Source organism: Ranitomeya imitator, chromosome 2, assembly GCF_032444005.1.
Source record: "Ranitomeya imitator isolate aRanImi1 chromosome 2, aRanImi1.pri, whole genome shotgun sequence".
NCBI lineage: Eukaryota > Metazoa > Chordata > Amphibia > Anura > Dendrobatidae > Ranitomeya > Ranitomeya imitator.
In genome coordinates, this window is record NC_091283.1 from 716,991,594 (window position 1) to 717,018,527 (window position 26,934).

The 26,934-nt window shown below is 41.4% G+C and overlaps 1 protein-coding gene across 3 annotated transcripts in view; it reads right to left on the reverse strand.

The window, feature by feature from the left end:
- Positions 1-697: 697 nt before the first annotated feature.
- Positions 698-26,934, reverse strand: part of PARG (poly(ADP-ribose) glycohydrolase) — a 217,060-nt gene continuing 190,823 nt past the window's right edge. For all 3 annotated transcript variants that reach the window (XM_069753149.1, XM_069753148.1, XM_069753150.1), the window contains 3 exons: positions 16,146-16,251; positions 2,290-2,418; positions 698-1,513 (listed from right to left, as the gene is read on the reverse strand). In XM_069753149.1, the coding sequence (XP_069609250.1) occupies positions 1,407-1,513; positions 2,290-2,418; positions 16,146-16,251 (342 nt within the window). In that variant the 3' untranslated portion in view covers positions 698-1,406. The remainder of the gene's footprint in view (positions 1,514-2,289; positions 2,419-16,145; positions 16,252-26,934) is intronic.

Consider the following 26,934-nt stretch of genomic DNA (forward strand, 5'->3'; position numbering starts at 1 on the left):
TAAAAATTGGCCTGGTCATTGACGTGCAAACCACCCTTGGAGGTAAAGGGGTTAAAAATCTTAAAAAATATAAAAGTACAAATCACCCCCCTTTCGCCCCAATCAAAACAAAATAAATAAAAAAAAAATCAAAATTGCAGAATTACGTTTTTTTGGTCACCGCGACATTGCATTAACATGCAATAACGGGTTATCAAAAGAACGTATCTACACCAAAATGGAATCATTAAAAAATGTCAGCTCGGCATGCAAAAAATAACCCCTCAACCGAACCCTGGCTTCCATTATAGCCAATGACGGACGGTGCAGGATCCGTCGCTGCGCGATTTTCCGACATGGACAAAAAATTGTTGTGGGTAAGAAAATGTTTATGTAGAATGATTTACAAATCCCCTATTTAGCCCAAATGAGATCAAGCTGTCAAAGTACAAACTGCCCATTTAAGCTCTTTAATATCTTCTCATTCATTAGTGCCCAAAATTATACAAAATATTCCATTATGGCTAACTTCTTCAGGGTTGTACCCAATAGAAAACCTTTAGTCCTTTGCCATGTAATATTCCAACAGCAAACACAGGATATCTGGCATTTTAATGTATTCTGTTGTCCCAAAATATCCAGTTGTCTCCTTACATTGGAGCACAGGTATGGACGACAAAACTTCTGATATTTCCACTCCAAATAAACACAGAATAACTTGCATTCTTATATTTTATTATCTATACTGATTACTTAGAATCAAGTGTAAATATTCGGTTATCATAAAACTCAACAGCATGTGCACGTCCAACCATAGTTTGCTTGTCAAGTGAATGGTGTTAACTCTTGCACTTGAGAGCCAAGCCGTGTGCACTGTAGTGATGCACTAGTTTATCCAAATGATCGTTCACAAAAAAGAAGAGGAGTCCGCAGGCACTACTGGCAAGTTACCACTGCAGTGATAGCAGGAGCCACCAATGCTTCGGGGAGTGATTAAGATACAGTTGCATGTTTTGTTTTTTTAATCCGTCACTTCAGTACTAGTGAATTTAGAACTTGCCCCAATGTGGCCGTATCAAATGGATGAAGCAGTGTCAGTTTCTACAACCACATAATATGGACATTCAGTGGTTGGCACAGCACAGTAATTTATTGTCCCTTGTAAGAATCTAAAAATAATTATGAAATTTGAAATAAGAAAAATCAATGGAAAAAATCTTCCAATCAAGCATAACACATCTTAAAAACGTAATAGAAACACAGCCCTAAGAGGATCTCATTTGAAAAGCACAGAAGACTAAATTGCACTGTTATATACACTGGTCATACTCGTCCGTATATTACACCCAGCAGTTCAAACAGGTTAACAAAGTGGAAGAGAGCAAAGCAATGATTTTGCTAGAAGAGTCCTTTTAACCAGGTCTCTGTTAACATTTGTTGAAAATGAACGAATACAACTTTGTATCTGGTCTTGGCGAAGAACAATTTTTGCATTTTTCGCCGTAATACATAAGCAGCAGCTTGTAGATGTCACCTGAAAAAAACAACAGGAAACAGAAAATATAATACCGGTATAGTTCAGGCAAAACTAACAATACAGATGTGAACAAACATTGATTTCCATTTCTACTTTTAAAGCCAAACATTTGTGTATTGCAAGGCGATAAATGTGATTCCTGCCAATCAGGGGTCCATGGTTGGATTTTCGGAGGTAGTCCCAATAGCTCCAGGTTAAGTCTGCACATGCAGAGAGACATTTCCCATTTAGGGTACAGTGTGCATCGACCACTGTCCAAGACCTGAATATACAGCAGGGGGCGAAGGAGTGACCAGCAAGACGACAAGTCTACTGACTAGAGTTGAGCAAAGTTTTCAAAATTCAGTTCTGATTAGGATTGGTGGCAAATATTGTATTTGCAATATTCTCATTCGTCATTGGAGTCAATAAGAGTAGAAATGACTGAATATGTTCAGAATCAATAATCAAACAAATTCTGCACGAATAGGATACCAATATGGCACGAATATGGCAAATTCACATTCCATGACCGACTCCGAACATATTCACTCAACTCTACTCCTCAAAGCTTTTCTATTTTTGGCCCAGATTAGGACTTACAATGAATTATGACAATAGTCATTGCATCCCAGTCACACGCAAGGAAAGTGAGGAGCAAACCAATCATTCTGCTCCAACGTTCTCCAGAACGGATGTGCAGCACATCACTACCATCTATACAAGTGACTGCACATCTGATGCACCAGATTATAAATGTGTGATTTTTGGAAATCAATATATAAAGTACTCACCAACAGTTTTATCATTCTCAATAAGGAAGTCGTGCATATTGTAAACCTCTTGCATTAACGCTTTGTCACCAAAGGTGAAATACACAACATCTCGCCCAGTCTCTGCAGCGGCCAGAAGCTGAATTAAGGCTGAAAATAAAAGTAGTAAGAAATTAGAATCAAGTACATGACGGTTAACAGAACATGGCTTGTTAGAAGCTTGTTGGAAGCTGCAGCAACGTGTTTGGTATTGGATTTTCTACTATTTTTGGCAACACCGCATAGCGAGTATCACAAACCTTCCTAAAAAGCCCAATAATGTTGTTTTAAATAAACCGTTAAATCTCAACATCACAGAACATACTGGAAATGTAGGAGGGAAGTTGTGTCCTAAAAGTAAGGACGATGTAATGATCAATGAGAGCCAAAGAAAATGCTCCTTAGGGGTTAGTCTATCATTTCTTTTGATTTAATCCCCTTGAAAAGATTTTTTTTTTCCTCTTTCTGTTCCTGAAACGCACTAGTCCAGCATGTGCAACGTGAATTTGCTGTGGTAGACACTACAATACACTTCCAAGTTGTCAACTTGTTTTCCATAGTTTTTAAATGGAAACAAACTAGTAACTATCCTCTTACTGATCAGGAAAAGTTGATTTTAAGACTAGGAAAATGTCATGAGATTTTAAGGTTATGCAGTTTCTGTACCTACAATATAAATTACCGTATGCCTTTTCCATTGCGTTTTGAATTATTATTTTTTTTTTTTTACATGTATTGAACTTTCATAGTGGTCTCTCATGTTTTACATAAAGCAGCATTGTTTTCTAGGACTTCCCAGTATTGGCTTTATTGGTACTGTAATGTGCAGATTACAAGTGTTTTTGCAGAGTAGAAGCACTAGAAACACACAGGTCTTTTTACCTGCTCATTTTCTGCTTCTAATGCAATTCTATGGAGAAAATTAGCACATAAAATTCAGCGCATCAGCAAGAGAAATTGCCATGCTGTGGATTCCAAAAATGTACCGCAGGTCAGTTTACACAGCGTAAAAAACAAACAAACAAAAAAAAAAACAGTGGGCATGAGATTTCTCGAAATCCTATCCACTTTGCTGGACAAAAATACACAGTAGCAAAAACTCATCAGGTCAGATTAATATATGGAATAAATAGATTAAAGTGTCACGTTTCACCCTTTCAGTGCCTGAGGTTTCTTGACTTTTTGCTCCTTTGGTAGCAAGGAGAATTTTTGCACTTTTGATGTGTACAAATGAAACCTAAATAATTAAATCCATGTGAACCTCGATAGCTATATATTTCACGTGTTTATTTCTGTTAATGTTGAGGATTATGGCTAAAGGCCAATGAAAACTCAAAAGTCATTATCTCAGTAAATGAGAATACTTTATAACACCAGCTTGAAAAATTATTTTAAATTCCAAAATGTTGGCCTACTGAAATGTATATTCAGTAAATGCACTCAATACTTGGTTGGTTCTCCGTTTGCATCAATTACTGCATCAATGCGGCGTGGCATGGAGCGATCAGCCTGTGGCACTGCTGAGGTGATATGGTAGCTCAGGTTGCTTTGATAGCAGCCTTCAGCTCCTCTGCATTGTTGGGTCTGGTGTCTTATTTTCCACTTGACAATACCTGCTGTGAAGGTCCGGTGAGTTTGCTGGCCAATCAAGCAGAGTCATACTGTTGTTTTTAAACCAGGTATTGGTACTTTTGGCAGTGTGGACAGGGGCCAATTCCTGCTGGAGAATGAAAATTTCCATCTCCATAAAGCTTGTTGGCAGAGGGAAGTATGAAGAGCTCAAAAATTTCCTGGTAGACGGCTGCGCTGACTTTGGTCTTGATAAAACACATTGGACCTACACCAGATGACATGGCTCCCCAAACCATCACTGATTGTGGAAACTTCACACTAGACCTCAAGAAGCTTGGATTGTGTGCCTCTCCACTCTTCCTCCAGACTCTGGGACCTTGATTTCCAAATGAAATGCAAAATTTACTTTCTGAAAACAACACCTTGGACTACTGAGCAATAATCCAGTTCTTTTTCTCCTTGGCCCAGGTAAGATGCTTCTGGTGTGGCCTATTGGTCATGAGTGGCTTGACACAAGGAATGTGATACTTATAGCCCATGTCCTGGATATGTCTGTGTGTGGTGGCTCTTGAAGCAACGACTCCAGCAGCAGTCCACTCCTTGTGAATCTCCCCCAAATTTTGAATGGCCTTTTCTTAATCTTTTCAAAGCTGCGGTTATCCTGGTTGCTTGGGCACCTTTTTCTACGACACTTTTTCCTTCCACTCAACTTTCCATTAATATGCTTGGATACAGCCCTCTGAATAGACGGCTTCTTTAGCAACGATATTTTGTGTCTTAGCCTTTTTGTGGATTGTGTCAATGACTGTCTTCTGGACATCTTTTAAGTCATAGTCTTCCCTATGATTGTGAAACAGACTAAGGGACCATTTTAAATGCTTAGCAAGACTTTACTTTTTTTGTGTTAATTATTCTAATTTACTGAGATAATGACTTTCGGGTTTTCATTGGCTGTAAGCCGTAATCATCAACATTAACATAAACACGTGAAATAGATCACTCTGTCTGTAATGACTATAGAATATATGAGCTTCCCTTTTTTGTATTGAAGAAATGAAATAAATTAACTTTTTGATGATATTCTAATTTAGTGAGAAGCACTTTTATATCATGGACTAAAATGAGAGAGTGCTGACCGCTGCAGACACATGCTGCCCTCACTTTAACCCCTTACTGCCATTGGATGGGATAGTACGTCCAATGGCAGTACCCCCGCTTTGATGTGGGCTTCGGCGGGGAGCCCGCATCAAAGCTGGGACATGTTAGCTGTCTTGAACAGCTGACATATGCCCGCAATAAGCGCGGGCGGAATCGCGCCTATCAACTAGTTAAATGCCGCTGTCAAACTGACAGCAGCATTTAATGCACGCTTCTGGCCATCAGGCCGGAAATACGCGCACAGATGACCCCTGTCACGTGATCGGGGGACATAGGTTCAAGGTCTCCTTGAGACCTCTATGGATGTTGATGCCGGATTGCTATGAGCGCCACCCTGCGGACGGCGCTCATAGCAATGCTGTAATTCTACATAGAGGTATTCTGAGCATCACTATTATGTAGCAGAGGCGATCGAGTTATTCCATCTTCTAGTCTCCTATAGAGGCTATTGAAGCATGCCAAAACTTAAAGAAGAAAAATAGTATCAAATAGTATTAAAAAAATTATATATAAAAAAACAAAAAAAATACACATTTGATATCGCCGTGTTCAGAAACGCCCGATCAATAAAAAAAAAAAAAAAAAGCATTAACCTGATCACTAAACGGTGTAGCAAAAAAAAAAAAAAGAAGAAAAAAATCAAAGTGCCATTATTACGTTTTTTTGGTTGCCGCGACATTGCATTAAAATACTATAACGGGCGATCAAGAGTCTGTACAAAAGTGGTATCATTAAAAATGTCAGCTCGGCGCGCAAAACAATAAGCCTTCACCCAACCCGAGAGAGAAAAATGGAGATGCTACGGGTATCGGAAATTGGCACAATTTTTTTTTTTTTTTTTTTTTTTTTAGCAAAGTTTCTTTCACCAGGTAGATAAAAAAGAACCTAGTCATGTTTGGTGTCTATGAACTCGTAATGACCTGGAGAATCATAATGGCAGGTCAGTTTTAGAATTTAGTGAACCTAGCAAAAAGCCAAACAAAAAACAAGTGTGAGATTGCACTTTTTTTGCAATGTCACCGCACTTGGCATTTTCTTTCCCGTTTTCGAGTACACGACATGGTAAAACCAATAATGTCGTTCAAAAGTACATCTCTTCCCACAAAAAATAAGCCCTTACTTGGCCATTTTGACAGAACAATAAAAAAACAAAAAACAAAAAAAAAAACAAACGAAAAACTTATGGCTCTGGGAAGAAGGGGAGCGAAAAACGAAACGCAAAACCGAAAAAAGCTCTGGTCATGAAGGGGTTAAACACAGGTATCTCAGGCAGAGTCAAGCCTACAGTGGCCAGTCTGATCTAGACTTCAAAATTAACCCCGAATCACAGAGTTGCGATAAGGCTCCTAATGTAGCCAGGATGTAGCTCATACATTCCCGACTATGGAATGGTCACCCTGCAGTGTATGAGATAAAGTGGTTCTTTCTTCAGCTATGGATTTTACCTGAAAAAAAAATCCAGAAATAAAGTTTGCAGCTTTTCTGAACTGTATTAACATACCAAAAAAGAAAGCAGGGCAGGAGTCAATTCCTACTGAATATTTATGAGCAGCAATAAAAAAACTAAATTCTTGAAGACCATATTATTTGAAGATAAAAATATTTGTGCTATGTCAGGTTATGTATCATATATATCATATTGCTATATTATCAGTCCATAAAGATAAAGGCCATGTATTAATAGCAGAAGAAAATGAAAATGTGCCGACTCTCGTAACTCCAGAAGCCCTGGATCAAGGCTGCGGTGACTTGTCCCGTCTACCCTTCATTAGTCTGAGCTGTACAAGGTGTCACTATGTTCTCTAATCCGCTCCATACAACTTCCCTGGGACGGCTTGTTAAACAGCTTTTACCTGAAGGGCAAATCAATCATCAGTTCCTTTCCTCTGAGGAAGATGATTTACAGCCGCTATAGTAAATGTATTAGGAGGATAATATTATTGTGGTCATCTGATTTCTCGCACTGATGTTTGTCAGGGCTATGAATACATATTTTGCGTGTCTCTAAGGCTATGTGCCCATGTTGCGGATTCGTGTGCAGATTTTTCGGCACAGTTTTTGAAAAATCCGCAGGTAAAACGCACTGCGTTTTACCTGTGGATTACCCGCGGATTTCCTGCGTTTTTTGTGCGGATTTCACCTGCGGATTCCTATTGAGGAGCAGGTGTAAAATGCTGCGGAATCCGCACAAAGAATTGACATGCTGCGGAATAAACAACGAAACATTTCCGCGCTGTATTTTCCGCAGCATGGGCACTGTGGATTTGGTTTTCCATAGGTTTTCATGGTACTGTACACTGCATGGAAAACTGCCGCAAATCCGCAGCGGCCAATCCGCTGCGCATCCACAGCCAAATCCACAACGTGTGCACATAGCCTAAATATGAATACGTCAAATATGCATAAAAATAAGTTTGGTTACGTTTTCTTGGCTTTTAGTTGCCCTAAATCAAGAAGGCAAATGGGCTGATGAATGAATAGAAAGTGCTGCACATGTGGGCTCTGCCACTGCTCTAGTTCAGCTAAGGCTACGTTCACATTTGCGTTGTGCGCCGCTGCGTCGGCGACGCAACGCACATAAAAACGCACCAAAACGCACGCAAAAACGCTGCGTTTTGCGACGCATGCGTCGTTTTTTGCCGAAATTTGGACGCAAGAAAAATGCAACTTGTTGCGTTTTCTGCGCCCGACACTTGCGGCAAAAAAAACGCATGCGTCGCACAATGCAGCACAACGCATGTCCATGCGTCCCCCATGTTAAATATAGGGGCGCATTACGCATGCGTCGCCGCTGCGTCGCCCGACGCAAACACGCAAAACGCTAATGTGAACGTAGCCTAAGTGCGACCAAGGCTCCTAAGGGAATGGGTGAACTGCAACACCACAAGAGATTAGCAAACCTAGAGTTATAGAGTTCGGAAGAACAAAGGCTTAGGGACCAGTACAGTGTACAAATGTATGAGGGCACAGTACAGCGATCTTTCCGGTGATCTTTATACACCTAGGACGGGGACAAGAGGACATTCTCTACATCTATAGGAAAGAAGGTTTAGTCGTAATTACAGATGGTGATTCTATACTGTAAGAGCAGTGAGCCTAAGGAACGCTCTCTGCCACATGAGACTTATGGTGGCAGTCATCTGTCATGACCGTGCTGACTCTGACCTAGTTTACAGAACAAAGCAGATAAGAGCTGCAGCATGCAGGAAATGCAATCCTAAAGGGGTAAAATGTGCATAGTCACTTAAAGGGGGATGTCTGGTCAAACCCGATAAGTCTCCAGTCACTCTGTGTGACTGCAAACTTATGAATCCATGGCTGGAGGGCAGAACATGAACCAGCACCAGGCAGGAAGACCGGTCCCAAAGAGAAAGGCAGTTCCTGAAACAATCGTATGGAGAAACTCGTAGTATGGGGTGCCAGCCAGAGAAAAGTGCAGCAGCGTAAATGTCCAAAAAGAAAGGAGGCAGCACTCACCGTTTTGGGTGTTGATACTATATTCACAAGCCGGTAAAAACATTACGGTGAGGGAGAAGAGGTAGAGACCACGTAAAATCACGACGCGCTCCAAGCGCTTCCACTGGTCCAAGGTAACGAGGAGGTACAAGGGACTGTTTAAATAACAGGTGGATCCAGGAAGAAAAATCTAGATATGCCCCCATTTGACTATTAGAATAAACAAACACAATGAAAATACATTGCATAACATACCCAAAATAAAAACTCAGCGTGCCTCCCGATTAGTCTGCGTTCACATTAGCGTTTTGCGTGTTTGCGTCGGGCGACGCAGCGGCGACGCATGCGTCATGCGCCCCTATATTTAACATGGGGGACGCATGGACATGCGTTGTGCTACGCATGCGTTTTTTTTGCCGCAAGCGTCGGGCGCAGAAAACGCAACAAGTTGCATTTTTCTTGCGTCCAAATTCCGGCAAAAAACGACGCATGCGTCGCAAAACGCAGCGTTTTTGCGTGCGTTTTTATTTGCGTTGCGTCGCCGACGCAGCGGCGCACAACGCAAATGTGAACGTAGTTTTAGAGGAATACATTCATATCAAATTTCTCATTAAAACCAATCAGGCCCTGTGTCCATGTACGCATGGTCCGTTTGGCCTCTCTCTGTAGTAAAACTCTGTTAAGGTGCCCTCCCTGTGTTGGCGGGTTAACCCTTCAGGCATGAGAAATGTTTTTACCTGCCCACTGGCCGGGGGTATGTATAACGCCCACATACCCTCCAGTTCCCAGTCTGGAACAGACGAATCTCCACAGTGCACAGTGCGTGAGCTGGGAGGATTCATAAGTCTGCAGTCACACAGTGACTGGAGCTTTATCGGTTTTGATCGGACAACCCCTTTAAAAACATAATGAAAACCTGATCTAAATATACAGTTTTTTAAAGATAAATTTCCTTAAACTAAAATATATCAGGCCAAAAATCTTGAGTTATCTACTTAAGTAGTGATATTTGTGTTCATGTATAAATGCAAAGATAAAAGCACAGATATGCACAATATATTGTTGGGGCAACAACGGTTTTCTAATATTTGCATCTGTTTAATATGATATAAATGGCATCGCCTCATCAGCGAGATTGATTTATCATGATGAAACAAACACTGGGAGAAAGACTTATTTAATCAGGCAATTAATTTAGCCAGGCTTCATCACACTCATTTTATCACCAGCTATAATCAACGCCACGTGAATGGGAGGGAAAGGCTGTCTGCCATTTATCTTGATCATATTAGACTAGAACATTGGGAATTATTAAAATAAGACATTCATAAAAGAGTCCTCAATTACACTTTACAATATTTAGTCCTATGATATTTAGCATGTAGATGTAAACTAGGATTTTTCACTCATTAACCCCTTAAATGTATACAACATATTTGTAATGCGCACGTCCCTTTGTGCACCATAAATGATCAAAAAATCATGTTGATTGCACGGTACAGCTTCTACTTGGTAACAGGTTGTATCTACCACAAAATGGCACCACTGGAATACAAATCATCCTGAAAAAAATAAGCTGCACTGATGAAAATAAAAATACATATTGGCTCCCGAAATGTTATGATGGAAGAAAGACAACACAAATATATATATATTTATTTTGTGGTAGAGATGCGACAAACCAAGGCGAAGCACAAATGGCAAGACCCACGGTTCAGGTAACAGCAAACCACGAACGCTTCTCTGGAGCGTTCATCTCCAGGCACTGAATCCCTACTGCTTTTGGAGGCCAGGTACTCAAGTTCCAGACCACACCCGGGGGTAGAGATAAGGTGGACATCCTCCCTCCTGCTCTATGGATGTCCTCATAAAACTCAACCCATTATACAAATTCGCTTTTAACCCTATCTAAGATGTGGTATTTCAGTGTTCCGTGACTACACTGCCTACAGTGTTCAAATATCACCAAGGAAGTTTAATTTACTCCCCTAGAACGGGAACATTTTTCCCTGTAAAAGGGTTCTTCACGTGCCATTCTGCGCACGTGGTCTACCTGATCAAGTAATCATTTGGTCTCTGATATGTTGGTGAGACTACCCAGCATATCAGAGACCACATTTCCCAACACAAATCGACTAATCGATGTAAAGAAAAAAAAAAACAAAACAAACAAAAACAATGTTACCTATTCCAGCACATTTCATCTCAACAGGACACAGTGGCCGAGCTTAAATATCAGGTCATCGAGACTGCTACAATCCCAAGAAGGAGTGGTGATAGTATTAAGTTACTGAGGAAAAGAAGCCTTCTGGATTGATACTTTACAAACACTAGAGATGCATGCGTTATATAGATGAGGTCTTTTATTGAATAGTATACTCTGACTATGTAATTCCATATTGATATTGTGGAATGTGATGTAACTATTTACTCTCTTATTTCTACTAGGAGCATACAGTGAACACCGAATATAAACTCAGGTTTTCCTCTACAGTAATATATCTGATCTTTCCCATTTCTCCCGCTTTCTCTTTTTACCTCCCCCTTTTTTTTTCTCCTATAATTAACATGACCAACCTTTCATATTCTCTCTCCAGTAATAATGTTGTTAGTAATATTGATAATATTAGCATTTGCTTTTTTTTGGTTTTGCCATTTCCTCATTTTTCCACTCTTGTTATGTCCCACCTGAAGCTTCACTTATTTTACTCTTGTTCTCTAGTGTGTTGCTGTATCACCTGACGCATGCGCACTACTGCTGTTTAACTGCTTGGAGACATTCGGCTCTCTCCGGTTTTACCCGAAGTTTGTTTACCGAAGTGACACCACACCGGTAAGATACAAAGTCACGACCTTGGGGTTCTCATTACACTTAAACTGTAAAGCACTGCGGAATATGTTGGTGCTATATAAAGATTATTATTATTATTACACATGCAACTCTGCTCCGGACATCAAGCACACTGCATGTGCGGACTCATCTTGGGACAGGTAATCTCCTTTATATTACTTGTCACTTTGCTTTTGTCTGCTTCCTACGCATTCTGGTTGTCAGCAGGCATACCTTCTCTGATGCAAATTCCGTTACACCTTTATACATATATTCTCATACACCTTTGACCTTTCCTCTCTGGGTTCTTGTGGAATCTCCCACTCTCCCTCTCGATTTCATATTATCCTCAGCTAGGTTGATGGAGACTAATTTGCTGCATAATTCAACTGTCTTATTTTCGATACATACATTTGTTGTTGAAGGTGAGTATTTGCCCACTTAAGTCGGCTACGACGAAGAACTACAGTCATGTGGAAACCTCGATGAGGACGACGTGCATGCAGATGAGCTTTCCTGAGATGGTTTCTGACAAAGTGCGCTGAAATTCTTTGGTCATGTAAACAGATTGAAGCAGCAGCTGTCCAGGTAGTGGATAAGCAGCCCCAATCAAGTTTTTGCAGTTGTCCTACAGGCTCAGGGTGCATCAGCGTTCCTGCAAACTATCCATTGACATTTGAGTAATGGCAGGAGACCCATGGCAGGAGACCCATGGCAGGAGACCCATGAGGACCACATTGCTGACAGACAAAAAAAAAAATTAGACCGAAGTTTACAAAATATACCTAAGCAAGCCAATATCCTTCTGGGAAAGTGTCTTGTGGACAGAGGACACCAATATGGAGATTTTTGATAAAGCTGCTCATTCTACTGTAAACCAAAAATGGAATGAGGCCTACAAAAAAAAAAAAAAAAAAGCACAGTACCTACAGTCACATATGGTGAAGGTTCAAATAGGTTTATGGGTTGTTTTGCTCTGGCACTGGGTGCTTTGACTGTATGCAAGGTGTCATGAAATCTGAAGATTACCAAAGGATTTTGGGTGGCAATATAGTGTCCAGTGTTAGAAAGCTGTGCTTGTGTCTTCCAGCAGGACAATGACCCCAAAATTACTTCAAGAAACACCCAGAAATGGATGGAGACAAAGGGCTGGGGAGTTTAAAAGTGGCCAGCAAAGAGACCTGATCTAAATCCCATTGAACACCTGTGGAGAGATTTTAACATTGCTGTTGTGAGAAGGCAGCCTGCATATATGAGACCAGTAGCAGTTTGCAAAGAAGAGTGGTCCAAAATTCTAGTTAAGAGGCGTAAGAAGCTTGTTGATTGTTATAAAAAGCAATTGATTGCAGTTCTTTATTCCAAAGGGTGTTAAAGTATTAAGGTGAAATATGTGAAAAGTGCGCACCAACACCATCTAACTATGAATTGCCATGTTTGTCCTTGTAAGTAAGAACGATAAAGAAGCCAAATTAGAAAAACACCGGATGTGCGATCAATCAGGGTCAGACTGATAATCAATGATGTAGAGTGAAAGGAGTCCCTTAAAATTCTTTTTATTAAAAAAATACTTAAAACAACAGATTGCAGGGGAGGATGGAATACATCAGGGATATAGTTGAGGGTTGCAACAATTTTGACCGGCCCAGTTTTGGAGTTGTGTGTGAAATTATGTCCAATTTGCCTTTTTCTTCTTTTTTTTGCATTGTTCCAATACACAAAGAAAATTAAAAAAAACGTGTATAACAAAACGTGTAATTACAATAAGTTTCTGGAAGAAATACATGAAAACAAACCAAATATATAGGAAGAATTAATCAATGACAAAATGGTCACACAATGGAAAAACAGTAGGTGCCAGATAACGTCCATGTACTACTGGATTTTAGCTTAATTTTTGTTTTGACATTTAAAAGGAATGTGGGAAGACCCCCAGTGAAGACTGCAATTGTCCTATATCAATGCCAGAAAGGTCCTGCCATTTTATCATACCTCGGTGCTGTGGTGACGACCTCACTAGATGGACACCGGTCAGCAGAAATCTGATTAGAACTGTTGGGAGACGGGAATCGCCCCTCTGGGACCAGTTTATAATGTACCTTATGTTCATATCTCATGACCTTATTGACTCCTCTGATCAGTCTTCAATTTACTGGCTCATAAATACATCTCCCTTTAAAATTTTAGTTCCAGCACTTAAATAGCAAATTTCATTAGCAACACACAGGAAAATTCAATACAGTTTTACATAATGTATTTACATGACTTCTAACCCTTAAACTTATTCCCTCCCTCTCCCCGTCCGGCCTTCATCAATACAATGCAATTCACATCTAAAATGATTAATGCATCGAATAAAAATCTCTACTATAAAAAAAAATATAGTAAACCATTTTGACAACTGTAACTAGTAAGGGTGGATGTTTAGTTGCTTTTTTAGGACAGGACTTATGTCCTTTTGGGGAAGTGATACAACAATCACAAAGACTTTAGCCATGTCTGAGTATTAATCCTAGTGAGACTTCTGGAATTTTACGCCACATGTAAATGCCTGCACCCCTCTCCGGCATTACTCCATAGGAGCGAGCCTTGTGCTGCATGACATGACAGGCAGTCCCGCTTGTGTGGAACGACGTTCATTTTTCATGAGGGATTTAAAAGGTCATACTCAACACTGGGAAACACCATGTGTCGTTTCAGGAGTGCTACGTTACGTTCTAGTCTGTCAATCAACAGTGGTATGACAAAAAGATAAATGCTATGCACAATTATAGTTCTAACATGCAGAAATTAGGGACAACACCTAAAAATCCTCATCAAGCTCATAACAGATTGGTAAACTGATTGGGATACAAATATTTCTGCCATGTGGAGAACATTTCTAAGCAGTGGTCTGCTGACAGGTGGTAAAATAATGGTTTTCCCCCCTATTACAGAACCCATTAACCAACCGAATAAGCATTCAGAAGCATGCTTGTTCCCAAATCACTGACCGACAGCATCTATTACAGGGCCAAAAAATAATAGTTGTCAAAAGCATATCTCCCTGTATAATCATGTAAACTGTATGAGGACCGATCATATTCATGATAAATTGCCTTAATACCGTTTGACCAGTGTAAAAAGATTTAAATGAGCTCCAATTGACTTTTTGTATTGTTGATCGGTACTTGTGTTCAGATAAAAATACCCTTAAGGTACCGTCACACTAAGCGACGCTGCAGCGATACCGACAACGATATCGATTGCTGCAGCGTCGCTGTTTGGTCGCTGGAGAGCTGTCACACAGACCGCTCTCCAGCGACCAACGATCCCGATGTCCCCGGGTAACCAGGGTAAACATCGGGTTACTAAGCGCAGGGCCGCGCTTTGTAACCCGATGTTTACCCTGGTTACCGTTGTAAATGTAAAAAAAACAAAAAAAAAAAAACACTACATACTTACATTCCCGGTGTCTGGTCATGTCCCTCGCCTTCAGCTTCCCGCATTGACTGAGCACCGGCCGTAAAGTACAGCGGTCTCGTTCTTACACCCCCCCTCCTGTCTGGCATTTGCCGATTAGCTGAGGCATGTGAATTTTCATACTACCTGCAGCCAAGTAGCCTTTTTTGCTCCCACCTGTTTCATCCCGGACTCAGCTGAGTATCTCTGGCGTGATGCCGCTTGCTCTTTCTATATGGGAGCTTTGTTCCTTTATCTAGGTATTTTCCCCACATATATATTATACAGTGGGTGTCCTCTGGATCTCTGGTTTATCTATTTGGGGTCATTCTGGTGCACCTTTTCACCAGCAGGGAATCTAGGGACTTGGTATGTACATTTTATTGTCTCTGGTTTTGGCCCTTTTTGATTGCTAGCTCGTGGTACTGTATATCATTACTTGTCCGGCTATTCACATGACTTTATGCATGTATATATATTCTGCAGACATTGTGGCATATTGTGGGGGTGTTTTTGTACACATTTGTTTTCATTTTAAGTGTTTTTATATCTATGTTGTGGTGTTTAATAAACATGTTCATTATTTTTCTATATTTTTTGGTTGTGCGAGCCTGCTTTAGTCCAATCTTTCTTCTTTTTTGGTCATAATATTTATTGGACTAGGCTCTGCACCCTTGCTTCATACTGACATACAGCTGAAGTGCACCCTTTTATTTGTATATTGCGGGTAACCAGGGTAAACATCGGGTTACTAAGCGCAGGGCCGCGCTTTGTAACCCGATGTTTACCCTGGTTACCGTTGTAAATGTAAAAAAAAAAAAAAAAAACACTACATACTTACATTCCCGGTGTCTGGTCATGTCCCTCGCCTTCAGCATCCCGCACTGACTGAGCGCCGGCCGTAAAGTACAGCGGTGACGTCACCGCTGTGCTCTGCTTTACGGTTGGCCGGCGCTCACCAGTCAGTGCGGGAAGCTGAAGGCGAGGGACATGACCAGACACCGGGAATGTAAGTATGTAGTGTTTTTTTATTTTTACATTTACCACGGTAACCAGGGTAAACATCGGGTTACTAAGCGCGGCCCTGCGCTTAGTAACCCGATATTTACCCTGGTTACCAGTGAAGACATCGCTGGATCGGCGTCACACGTGCCGATCCAGCGATATCAGCGAGAGATCCAGCGACAAAATAAAGTGCTGGACTTTCCCCAGCGAGACCAACGATCTCCCAGCAAGGGCTTGATCGTTGGTCGCTGTCACACACAACGATTTCGTTAACGATATCGTTGCTACGTCACAAAAAGCAACGATATTGTTAACGATATCGTTATGTGTGACGGTACCTTTACTCTCCGATAAATAACATACTGATTTTAGCATTTACCTTTTAATTTACTGTCTCCACCGAAAGCTCCGCACCCCCAGTTTCCAGTTGCAACTGCTGATAGTTTCTCTGGCGGGATTCCCTCTCTGAAAAATCCACAGTAAGCCTGATCAAGAAAACAGAGACATTCTATATTTATGATGATTTTCACAAGATATATAGTAATAAAAAATAAAGGGAGAGGGGAAAAAATAAAAAGGAACTCTATTACTGGGACGAAGGATGGATAAGATCAACTTAAAGTCTTGGCACAGATCACCTCATCCTTGCCCATACTGGACTTATGTATGAGGTTTGGTAAAATCAAATATTGCTGAAAATCCTGAAGACTGAGTACAAGTAAGTATTAATTAAAACATTGCAAAAAAAATTAAAAGAATGGTCAAGTGATCAATGCTCCTTAGACTTACAGAGTTGCACAATGTTGAATTCTTTAACCTGAGATCATTGCTCAACAGTTCCAGTACCTTACAATCATGACAGTCTGAATAGAGGACCAATCTCAGTTATGTAGGGAACCCCCCATAGAGATTAACACCAGCAGGTTTCACATGAAGCTACAATTCCCATTTACTGAAACTTGTGTACTCAGCCTTGACAGCTCACTCATAGTAGAGTGACTTCTGACCAATGTATACAGGTAGAGAAAACTGTAGCTATACACAACCCCTAATAGCTAATTATAGCAAGGAGGAGAAAAGGAGTACCTTATGCCAAAATATAAATGTTATCAACATGAAATGTACATTAATGAATAAAAAACTGAATTATACTGCCGAAGCAGGACTTCAGGGGAATTGCAAAGGTATATAAATCACGACCAGCAAAAAATGTCGTTATAATACTAAGAGACACTTTTGCATGTATGAAGAAAGCAGAAGAAAGCAGAATGCCATGAATAAACTTCATTAATATGTGTGACTAATCACTTCTGATGTTAAAAATTTGCTGTAGCCAGTGCTAAGTAATAATAATCAGAAAAAGGACATGGTAACCGCACAAATACAAGTCACTGAATCTGAATACCATAGTAAAGTGCTGAATAGTTCATTTGGATCTTTTTTCAGCACCTTTTTGCAATAAAGTGCAAAAAGTGGGTATTAAATGAAAGAAAAAAAAAAGAAAAAAAAGCTTACTGGTGTGATGTACTTATGTAGTAGAGCCCCAGCCTGCCGGAGATAATAAATGCAACACAAATCTTATCACCCTCATATTTAAGGTCTCCATCCACAGTAGACTATCACTGGCTGAACCGGTTGATATCAATGGGGAGGGCCGACTGCCTAATATATACAGAAGCCACGGAAAGATCATTTTTGGGGAGTTAAAGATCCGGCATGTCTTCTTTCAGACTGACGATTCCTTTGCTTTGTAGAGATAAGACACCGCCAAAAGGTGTGTGGCAGCAACTGTCTCAGAGAGCACAGAAGTTCAGCATGGCCAGTGCTCCTGGTTATGGCAGATTAGGGTGAGAGCTGCCAACAGGACCATTGTTCATCCGTCAGATTTCTAATGACCCAGGGGGCTTTAGACCGCACAAACTTCATGACAAGGACAGTGCCTTGAGAGAACTCCATGACTGAGGAGCAGTAAGACTTGCCACAGACAGAAAAAATTAAATCCAGCAACATGTTTAAAATAGAAAAATGAAAAATTATTTTACATTATTAAAAACACAAAGGGCAAACAATCTTAGAAGACAGGCCACCGTGTTTCAAACTAAATGGTTCTTAGTCATAGTTTCGGTAATCTCCTAGGATTAGGTACTGTAATGTTCTTAATAATGTGAAATAAAGGGATCGTTATCTTTTATTTTGGATACGATGGGTTTCTGGAGATTGATCTTTATCTACTACGATTGTATAGCACATGAAGGACAATGCAAAGACAGGATTTTCCCATAACATAACATTATTTTGGGGGCACATCTTGTTAATGGCCAACCCAAGTTGTAATATTACTTCTATTGACTTAAATGACAATTTTAAGATAATATTGGGATCAAAGAAAATAACTTGCTTCATTTATCATATAGCCAAATGTATACAGATGGTAACCAAGCAGAGCTCAGCTTTGAATGAGACGACTCCACTATCATCAGGGATGCTCTGCTCAGCCCAGTGCACAGGCTTGTTTTAATAGTGAGGAGAAAATGAGCAATTGCAGACCACTCTGGCATTGACCAGCTACAGTGCAGAGCATTATGCAATGGTGGCCAAGACGTTCAGAAACGGACACAAATTTTGGTTTTCACACAGTTTTTGGTGATGATGTTTTTAGATCTTCTAGTCTGAAGTTTCTATGGTTACTCAAGTATAATTATCAGGTTTTCAAACATTTTAGCCTTTACTTGATGAAATACATCAACTGTATAAAAAGCTCAATATTTAGAGAGCGGACCTGCAGCTGCGTCGACAACCTAAATCTCCAAGCACGTGGAAATACTCAGACCACCCGAGCATGCTCTGAGAAACTAGAGTAATGAGCATACTCGCCCATCACTATTCACACCCCTTGCCTAGTGCATGTGCTGAACTTGGTGGTGCAGAGCTCCCTGAAGAACTACCCAAATATGTCGGATTTGCTGCTGAAAGTGCGTGCAGTGTGTGAGTGTTTTCGGCATTCTCACTCTGCTGCTTACCAATCTGTAAGGCAGCGTCACTTCTGCCTTCCAGCTCACCACCTCATAGGAGACGTAACAACAAGGTGAAACCCTACCTATGATATGCTGGAGAGACGGCAAGCAACAGCAGGCAATAGTGGAGTTTCAGCTGCCGCACGCACCAGTTGCTGGGCGGAACACCACTTCCCCACGAGTGATTCTCCATGCGGGACACGTGTGCCATGTTGCACTGCTTTGAATATTTACCAAACATGGCCAGGGCTGATGACTCCATCATCAGCATTACTATGCCTATTTTTGCTTGAAAGAACCCTTTAGGTGATGAAGGATGGGGTGGTGGCACAGGAGGAAGAAAAGCAGGAGGACCAGGCAATACTCACACTTTTATAAGGCTTGTCATACACACATGGCTCAGAGGAGGGGTTCCTTACCCACAACATAAAAGCCTGGTACGTAAGGGTCCAACTAGGAACAGTTTTGAAGAGGAAGTTGAGGAACAGTTTTTCCAGCAGGGTGGCACTCCAAGCTGCTGTTTCCAGGGTTACCACCCTGCTGGATCTCCGCTACAAGGACAACTTCCATCCTTGAACCGGGATTGCAAAATGCGTGAATTCAAGTACACGCTAGTATAGAAACTACTGATTGCTTTCCCACATGACAAAGGGGGCTCAGTGGAAGAACAAAGCAGAGGCGAAAGTAACCAATGTAGCTGGGGCACCGCCAGCACCTCGGAAGACAGGGTTGGCATGGCTGAAAAGTCGAAACAATTCCTCAGCCGACCACAACATCCGGTACCACTATCTTATATGGTTCATATCAGCAGGAGGCAGTAATACACAATGTCTGTCTTAAAGAATCGGCCCAAAAGAGTGGTTTTTACTATTTTTATTTTTTACTAGCTGAAGAGCCCCGTGTTGCCTGGGCATAGTAAATATCTGTGGTTAGTTATAGCACCTCACTCCTCTCATTCCCCCTAACACTTGTCATTTCAACCTCACATCTGCAAACTGTCTCTTCAGAGAGGAAGAGAACTAGAACTCTAGTGCCACCTATTGGAAGTAGCAATCCTAACAGTCAACACAGAAACACAGTGTCTGCAAATTGAGATTCTGGTTTGGCTATTATCCTAAGTCATGTGACAAGGCTCGTTAAAGGGTCGACTGACTGTTAGGATTGCTACTTCCAATAGGTGGCACTAGAGTTCTAGTCCTCTTCCTCTCTGAAGAGACAATTTGCATATTTCCTAGAGGAGAATTGCGGCTTTACGTCTCCTCACCTTGACATGCTTATGTCACTCTCCGCACATCTGTCATTTTCCGATCACTCCACTATTTTCACCTCACACCTCTCATTTTCACCTCAGTATATACATGTTTGTCATCTCCCTTATATTAGTATACACCTACTGTATATGTCATCTCCTGTATATAGTACATACCTGTATGTCATCTTCCCTGTATATAGTATATACCGGCAGTATGTCATCTCATCCTGAATATACCTATGTGTCATCTCCTCCTGTATATAGCATATACCTGTGTGTCATCTCCCCTGTATATACAGTCATGGCCAAAAATTGAGAATGAGACAAATATTAATTTTTCCAAAGTCTACTGCTTCATTTTTTCTAATGGCAATTTGCATATACTCCTGAATATCAGTGATCAGCTTAACAGCAATTACTGTACTTGCAAAGTCAATATTTGCCCAGAAAATGAACTCTAACCCCCAAAACACATTTCAACATCATTGCAGTCCTGCCTTAAAAGGAGCAGCTAACATCGTTTTTGGCGTGATTGATCCATTAACACAGGTGTGGGTGTTGATGAGGACAGGGCTGGCGATCAATCAGTCATGATTAAGTAAGAATGACATCACTGGACACTTTAAAAAGGAGGCTGGTGCTTAGTATCATTGTTTCTCTTCAGTTAACCATGGTTATCTCTAAAGAAACACGTGCAGCCATCATTGCACTGCACAAAAATGGCCTAACAGGGAAGAGTATCGCAGCTACAAAGATTGCACCTCAGTCAACAATCTATCGCATCATCAAGAACTTCAAGGAGAGAGCTTCCATTGTTGTCAAAAAGGCTCCAGGGCGCCCAAGAAAGACCAGCAAGCACCAGGACCGTATCTTAAAACTGTTTCAGCTGCGGGATCGGACTACCAGCAGTGCCGAGCTTGTTCAGGAATGGCAGCAGGCTGGTGTGAGTGCTTCTGCACGCACTGTGAGGCGGAGACTCTTTGAGCAAGGCCAGGTTTCAAGGAGGGCAGCAAAGAAGCCACTTCTCTCCAGAAAAAACATCAGGGACCGCCTGATATTCTGCAAAAGGTACAGGGAGTGGACTGCTGAGGACTGGGGCAAAGTCATTTTCTCTGATGAATCCCCTTTTCGATTGTTTGGGACATCTGGAAAACCGCTTATTCGGAGAAGAAGAGGTGAGCGCTCCCACCAGTCTTGTCTCATGCCAACTGTAAAGCATCCTGAAACCATTCATGTGTGGGGTTGCTTCTCAGCCAAGGGAATCGGCTCACTCACAGTCTTGCCTAAAAACACAGCCATGAATAAAGAATGGTACCAGAATGTCCTCCAAGAGCAACTTCTCCCAACCGTCCAAGAGCAGTTTGGCGCCCAACAATGCCTTTTCCAGCATGATGGAGCACCTTGCCATAAAGCAAAGGTGATAGCTAAATGGCTCATGGAACAAAATATAGAGATTTTGGGTCCATGGCCTGGAAACTCCCCAGATCTTAATCCCATTGAGAACTTCTGGTCAATCATCAAGAGACGGGTGGACAAACAAAAACCAACAAATTCTGGCAAAATGCAAGCATTGATTATGCAAGAATGGACTGCTATCAGTCAGGATTTGGTCCAGAAGTTGATTGAGAGCATGCCAGGGAGAATTGCAGAGGTCTTGAAGAAGAAGGGTCAACACTGCAAATATTGACTTGCTGCATTAACTCATTCTAACTGTCAATGTAACCTATTGGTACTCATAATATGATTGCAATTATATTTCTGTATATGATATAAACATCAGACAAACACTAATAAAAACCAGAGGGCAGCAGATCATGTGAAAATATAATTTTGGTGTCATTCTCAAAACTTTTGGCCATGACTGTAGTATGTACCTGTATGTCATCTCCCCTGTATACAGTATATATCTGTCATCTCCTCCTGTATTAGACCGCGTTCACACTTTATTTGGTCAGTATTTTTCCCTCAGTATTTGTAAGCTAAATTGGCAGCCTGATAAATCCCCAGCCAACAGGAAGCCCTCCCCCCTGGCAGTATATATTAGCTCACACATACACATAATAGACAGGTCATGTGACTGACAGCTGCCGTATTTCCTATATGTTACATTTGTTGCTCTTGTAGTTTGTCTGCTTATTAATCAGATTTTTATTTTTGAAGGATAATACCAGACTTGTGTGTGTTTTAGGGCGAGTTTCATGTGTCAAGTTGTGTGTGTTGAGTTGCGTGTGGCGACATGCATGTAGCGAATTTTGTGAGATGAGTTTTGTGTGGCGACATGCATCTAGCAACTTTTTGTGTGTCGAGTTGCATGTGACAGGTTAGTGTAGCAAGTTGTGTGCAGCAAATTTTGCGCATGGCGAGATTTATGTGTAGTGCAAGTTTTGTGTGAGGCAACTTTTGCATGTGTTGCAACTTTTGTGTATGTGGTGGCAGTTTTTCCATGTGTGCAAGTTTTGCGTGTGGCAAGTCTTCCATGAGGTGAGTTTTGCACGTGTGGCGAGTTTTGCGTGAGCCTAGTTTTGCATGTGGCGAATTTTGCGCGTGGCGAGTTTTGAGCGGTGAGTTTTGTGTTTCGACTTTTATGTGGCGAGGTTGGCGTATGTGTGGTGAAACGTGTGCCGAGGGTGGTATATGTGTTCAAGCACGTGGTAGTGTGTGGCGCATTTTGTGTGTGTGTTTATATCCCCGTGTGCGGTGAGTATCCCATGTCAGGGCCCCACCTTAGCAGCTGGACGGTATATACTCCTTTGCGCCATCGTTCTCATTCTTTAAGTCCCCCTTGTTCACATCTGGCAGCTGTCAATTTGCCTCCCAACACTTTTCCTTTCACAATTTCCCCATTATGTAGATAAGGTCAAAATTGTTTGGCGAATTGGAAAGCGCGGGGTTAATATAAAGTGCGGGGTTCACAACATAGCCTATGACGCTCTCGGGGTCCAGACGTGTGACTGTGCAAAATGTGGCTGTAGCGGCGACGGTGCAGGTGCCAATCCCGGAAATACATACACACACACACATACACCTTTATATATTAGATATTACTAAGGTCCTAAGAAGTAACAGACAGGTAAGCTGGTATTCATCTTCCTGTTGTGCCTGGCTCCAATCTCGGCCAGCACAGAGCGATTGCAGCTTCCGCTGACATCTTGACAGAGCAGGGGCTGCTCTTTTGCTCTGCTTGGTTGATGGGATGCGATTGAAGACGTCTTGCTGATTAACGATTGACTCCCTGCTGCCTAACTGGATAGAAAAAGCAAGTTGACAGAAACTACCTGCAAATTTGTTTTTAGGCCCATAGTAAAAATAAATAAATAAATAAATAAATAAAAAATAAATAAAAACAGTCCTGGACAAGCCCCGAGTAAAATGGAATAATGTTCTCTTGGTATAGAAATATTTCAGGTGCCTCACTTAAAAAGCAAGTATGATTTGCATCTGCTCTGCAAATTAAGCTGTCAGCAGAGCTGTTAAAACGGATATGTTGCCTATGTACGGCTTTTTTCTTAGAATTTCGTGGCCATTTTTTGGATGATCGATATGCTGTTATTATAAGCATGCAAGGTCTGAAAACAAAATTTATCTTAAACAAAGCAGCAGCTAGAAAATGAAAGTGTTCTCATTTAGAATTGCTGACTGATTACAAGGGGATTCTACATTTTACACAGGCTAATATTTTACCTGCGGAAAGGAGTAATGAAAATCAATGTTTCTGCACGCCACGAACCAAAGCTTGATGACTGATTTTTTACTTATTTATTTATTTTTTTTAAGAGTCTTCAATTCCGTCATAAAAGTGGAGGCAGAAGGATGCCCTGCAGTGCTGAAATGCACATTTCTAGCCTCAAAGTTATTTCAAATAGTAATTAAGGGTCACAAAATGTCGGCAAAATCATTTAGCGCCTTGCACCAGATTCACTGCCATCACAATAGTTAGAGGAGGTCTACATCCAGATTTACCACCATAACTACTTTGGATGCAAAATAAGCTGATGCATGAGCTTCATATAGAGGAATTTTTTACAGACCTGTCCTAAAGTGGCCAAATACTGCCCTTATTTTATTCCTGCTGCTCCCCTGAGTGTTGCACTTTTTTTTTTTAGAATCAGCCATGCAAGTCCAAAAGATAGGCCTTTTGAGTTATAGTGCCCAAAATACAAAATTTTGGCCTTATATAAAATGGTCTTTACCAACGGGACGTGGCTCTCAGAATTTCAGAAGCTGTGTCTTTAGGCTGCTCTACATAATTACCCTGTGAAGCAATCCCCCATGTAAAGGCCATCAATATTAGCATATAGGGTGCATGAAATAAGAAGGTTCACATCTCTGGAACCATATAGTGATTTTTTTTTTTAAGAACAAAACACCACAACACAACCTGGATTATTAAAGGGAGCAATGGAAATAAAATAAGCGCAAAAAATTGGTCACTTTTGTCCTCGAGACAGATCCTCTTTAATCCCTTCACGGTCAATGATTTACATGTACATCATGGGCAGTGTCCCTGCCTGCGTACTGAGCCTGCATCTTTCCCTGCACTTGATGGCCGATTTATTATTATTATTTATTGTTATAGCGACATTTATTCCATGGCGCTTTACATGTGAGGAGGAGTATACATAATAAAAACAAGTACAATAATCTTAAACAATACAAGTCATAACTGGTACAGGAGGAATGAGGACCCTGCCCGCGAAGGCTCACAATCTACAAGGGATGGGTGAGTATACAGTAGGTGAGGGTAGAGATGGTCATGCAGCGGTTTGGTCGATCGGTGGTTACTGCAGGTTGTAGGCTTGTCTGAAGAGGGGTGATATGCGAGAGAAATCTTGTATGCGATTGTGGGAAGAGGAGATAAGAGGGGAGTAGAGTAGGAGATCTTGTGAGGATCGGAGGTTGCGGGTAGGTAAGTAGAGGGAGACAAGGTCACAGATGTATGGAGGAGACAGGTTGTGGATGGCTTTGTACGTCATGGTTAGGGCTTTGTAGTGGAGTCTCTGGGTAATGGGGAGCCAGTGAAGGGATTGACAGAAAGGAGAGGCCGGGGAATAGCGGGGTGACAGGTGGATTAGTCGGGCAGCAGAGTTTATAATAGATTGGAGGGGTGCGAGAGTGTTAGAGGGGAGGTCACAGAGCAGGAGGTTGCAGTAGTCAAGGCGAGAGATGATGAGGGCATGGACTAGGGTTTTTGCAGATTCATGGATTTAACCAAAGTGCCTCCAACAGCCGCGGGTGGATCCAAGAACCACCCAGGGCTGTTATCCAGTCTGCTGAAGACCCGCATGCCAGTCATTATGATCCTCCTGTGAATGCCAGATTGTGGCCAGCGTGCATAGGAGATCTGATTTATGCTGTATATGGCAGTGCCGCAGCACTGCAATAAGAGGCAATCAAAACCCTATCCACCCCAAAATGGCATCAGTAAAAACTTCAGCTAAGGGAACCACAAAAAATAAGCCCTCATACAGCCCCAGATCCCGAAAAATGTAAACGCTAAGGGTATCAGAAAAAGGTGACAATTTAAGCAAGATTTAAAAAAATAAATAAATAAAATAAAAAAAATTACCACCTAAATTAGAAAAAAAAAGATGGAAAAATAAAGAAAATTAAGGCACTTGGAAGAAGAGAAGAAAACTAAAAACGGTAAAAATGGAAGAAAAAAAAAAAATCGATTGGTGGGAAGGAGTTAAACTTGGGGTCTCGCTCTTAAAAAGTCATGCACCATCTTACTCTTCTCACTCTGCAGACCCGAAATCTCCCAATATTCCTTTCTAGCGAGAGGTCAGTGCTAAATGAGAAGCAAAGTGCATACACCTAACACCTGCTAATTTCAGAAATGTTAACAGTCAGAATCACCGCATTCATGTTGACTTACATGAAGAGCTAAATGCATGAGAAGCAAGTTGGAGGTGGTCATCTAGCCAACAGTTGGTAGAGGAAGACATTTTTGCTATCACTCACTTAAATGGAATCTGTCAACAGGTTTTTGCTACCTCATCTGGGAATCCAACGATGCTGAATCCAAAGATGTATCACTTAGATTACTGGGTGCAGCTGTTCTGACAGTTTTTAGGTTTAGCATGAAGCAGAGCTGAAGAAAGCTGTCCACACTAGGCTCTGTATATACAACGTCTATAGACAGTGAGCTGCTTATCATGGGGGGGTGGAGTCAGACCAGGGCTCACCTGATCTGCTAGTTACAGCAATGATAAGCTCCTGGTGGTAAAGCAATCATTGTAAGCAAACAAAATCTTGATAAGAGGTATCTCTGAAATCTGTGTTTGAACCCCTACCTCATGCTGTCTTCAGATTACATGGCAAAAACCTGGTGACAATTCCCTTTAAATAGGTGCCCACTGGTTTACAAAGGAACGGACAACACTTCTAACATGACTACTTTAGGAAATCCTTATTTCCTCTACAATATAACTATTCTGGCACATCAGATAACTCAGTGCTGATCCACTGCTATTCCTACGTGAAAAGCCGGATTACTTACCGGTAATGCCCTTTTAATGAGCCACGACAGCACCCACAATGAGAGAGGGATCCGCCCATAGGAACAGGAAACCTACAGAGATAGAAGGGCGGTCCCCCACTCCTCCTCAGTTGTTTTTCAGAGTACAAGAGGAACCGCCGTTGTTAAATTAGTATAAATATATCAACAATTTGTTTATATGTTATCTATATTCACCCATGAGAATATCTTGTATTAATAACTATTAGGGTGGGAAGTGACAGGGTGCTGTCGTGGCTCATTAAAAGGGCATTACCGGTAAGTAATCCGGCTTTTTACCCTTCGCCACGACAGCACCCACAATGAGAGATTTTCAGAGAACCTTCACCTGGGTGGGATCACCGTACTAAGGATGGCTCTCCCGAATGCCAAGTCAGATGCAGAA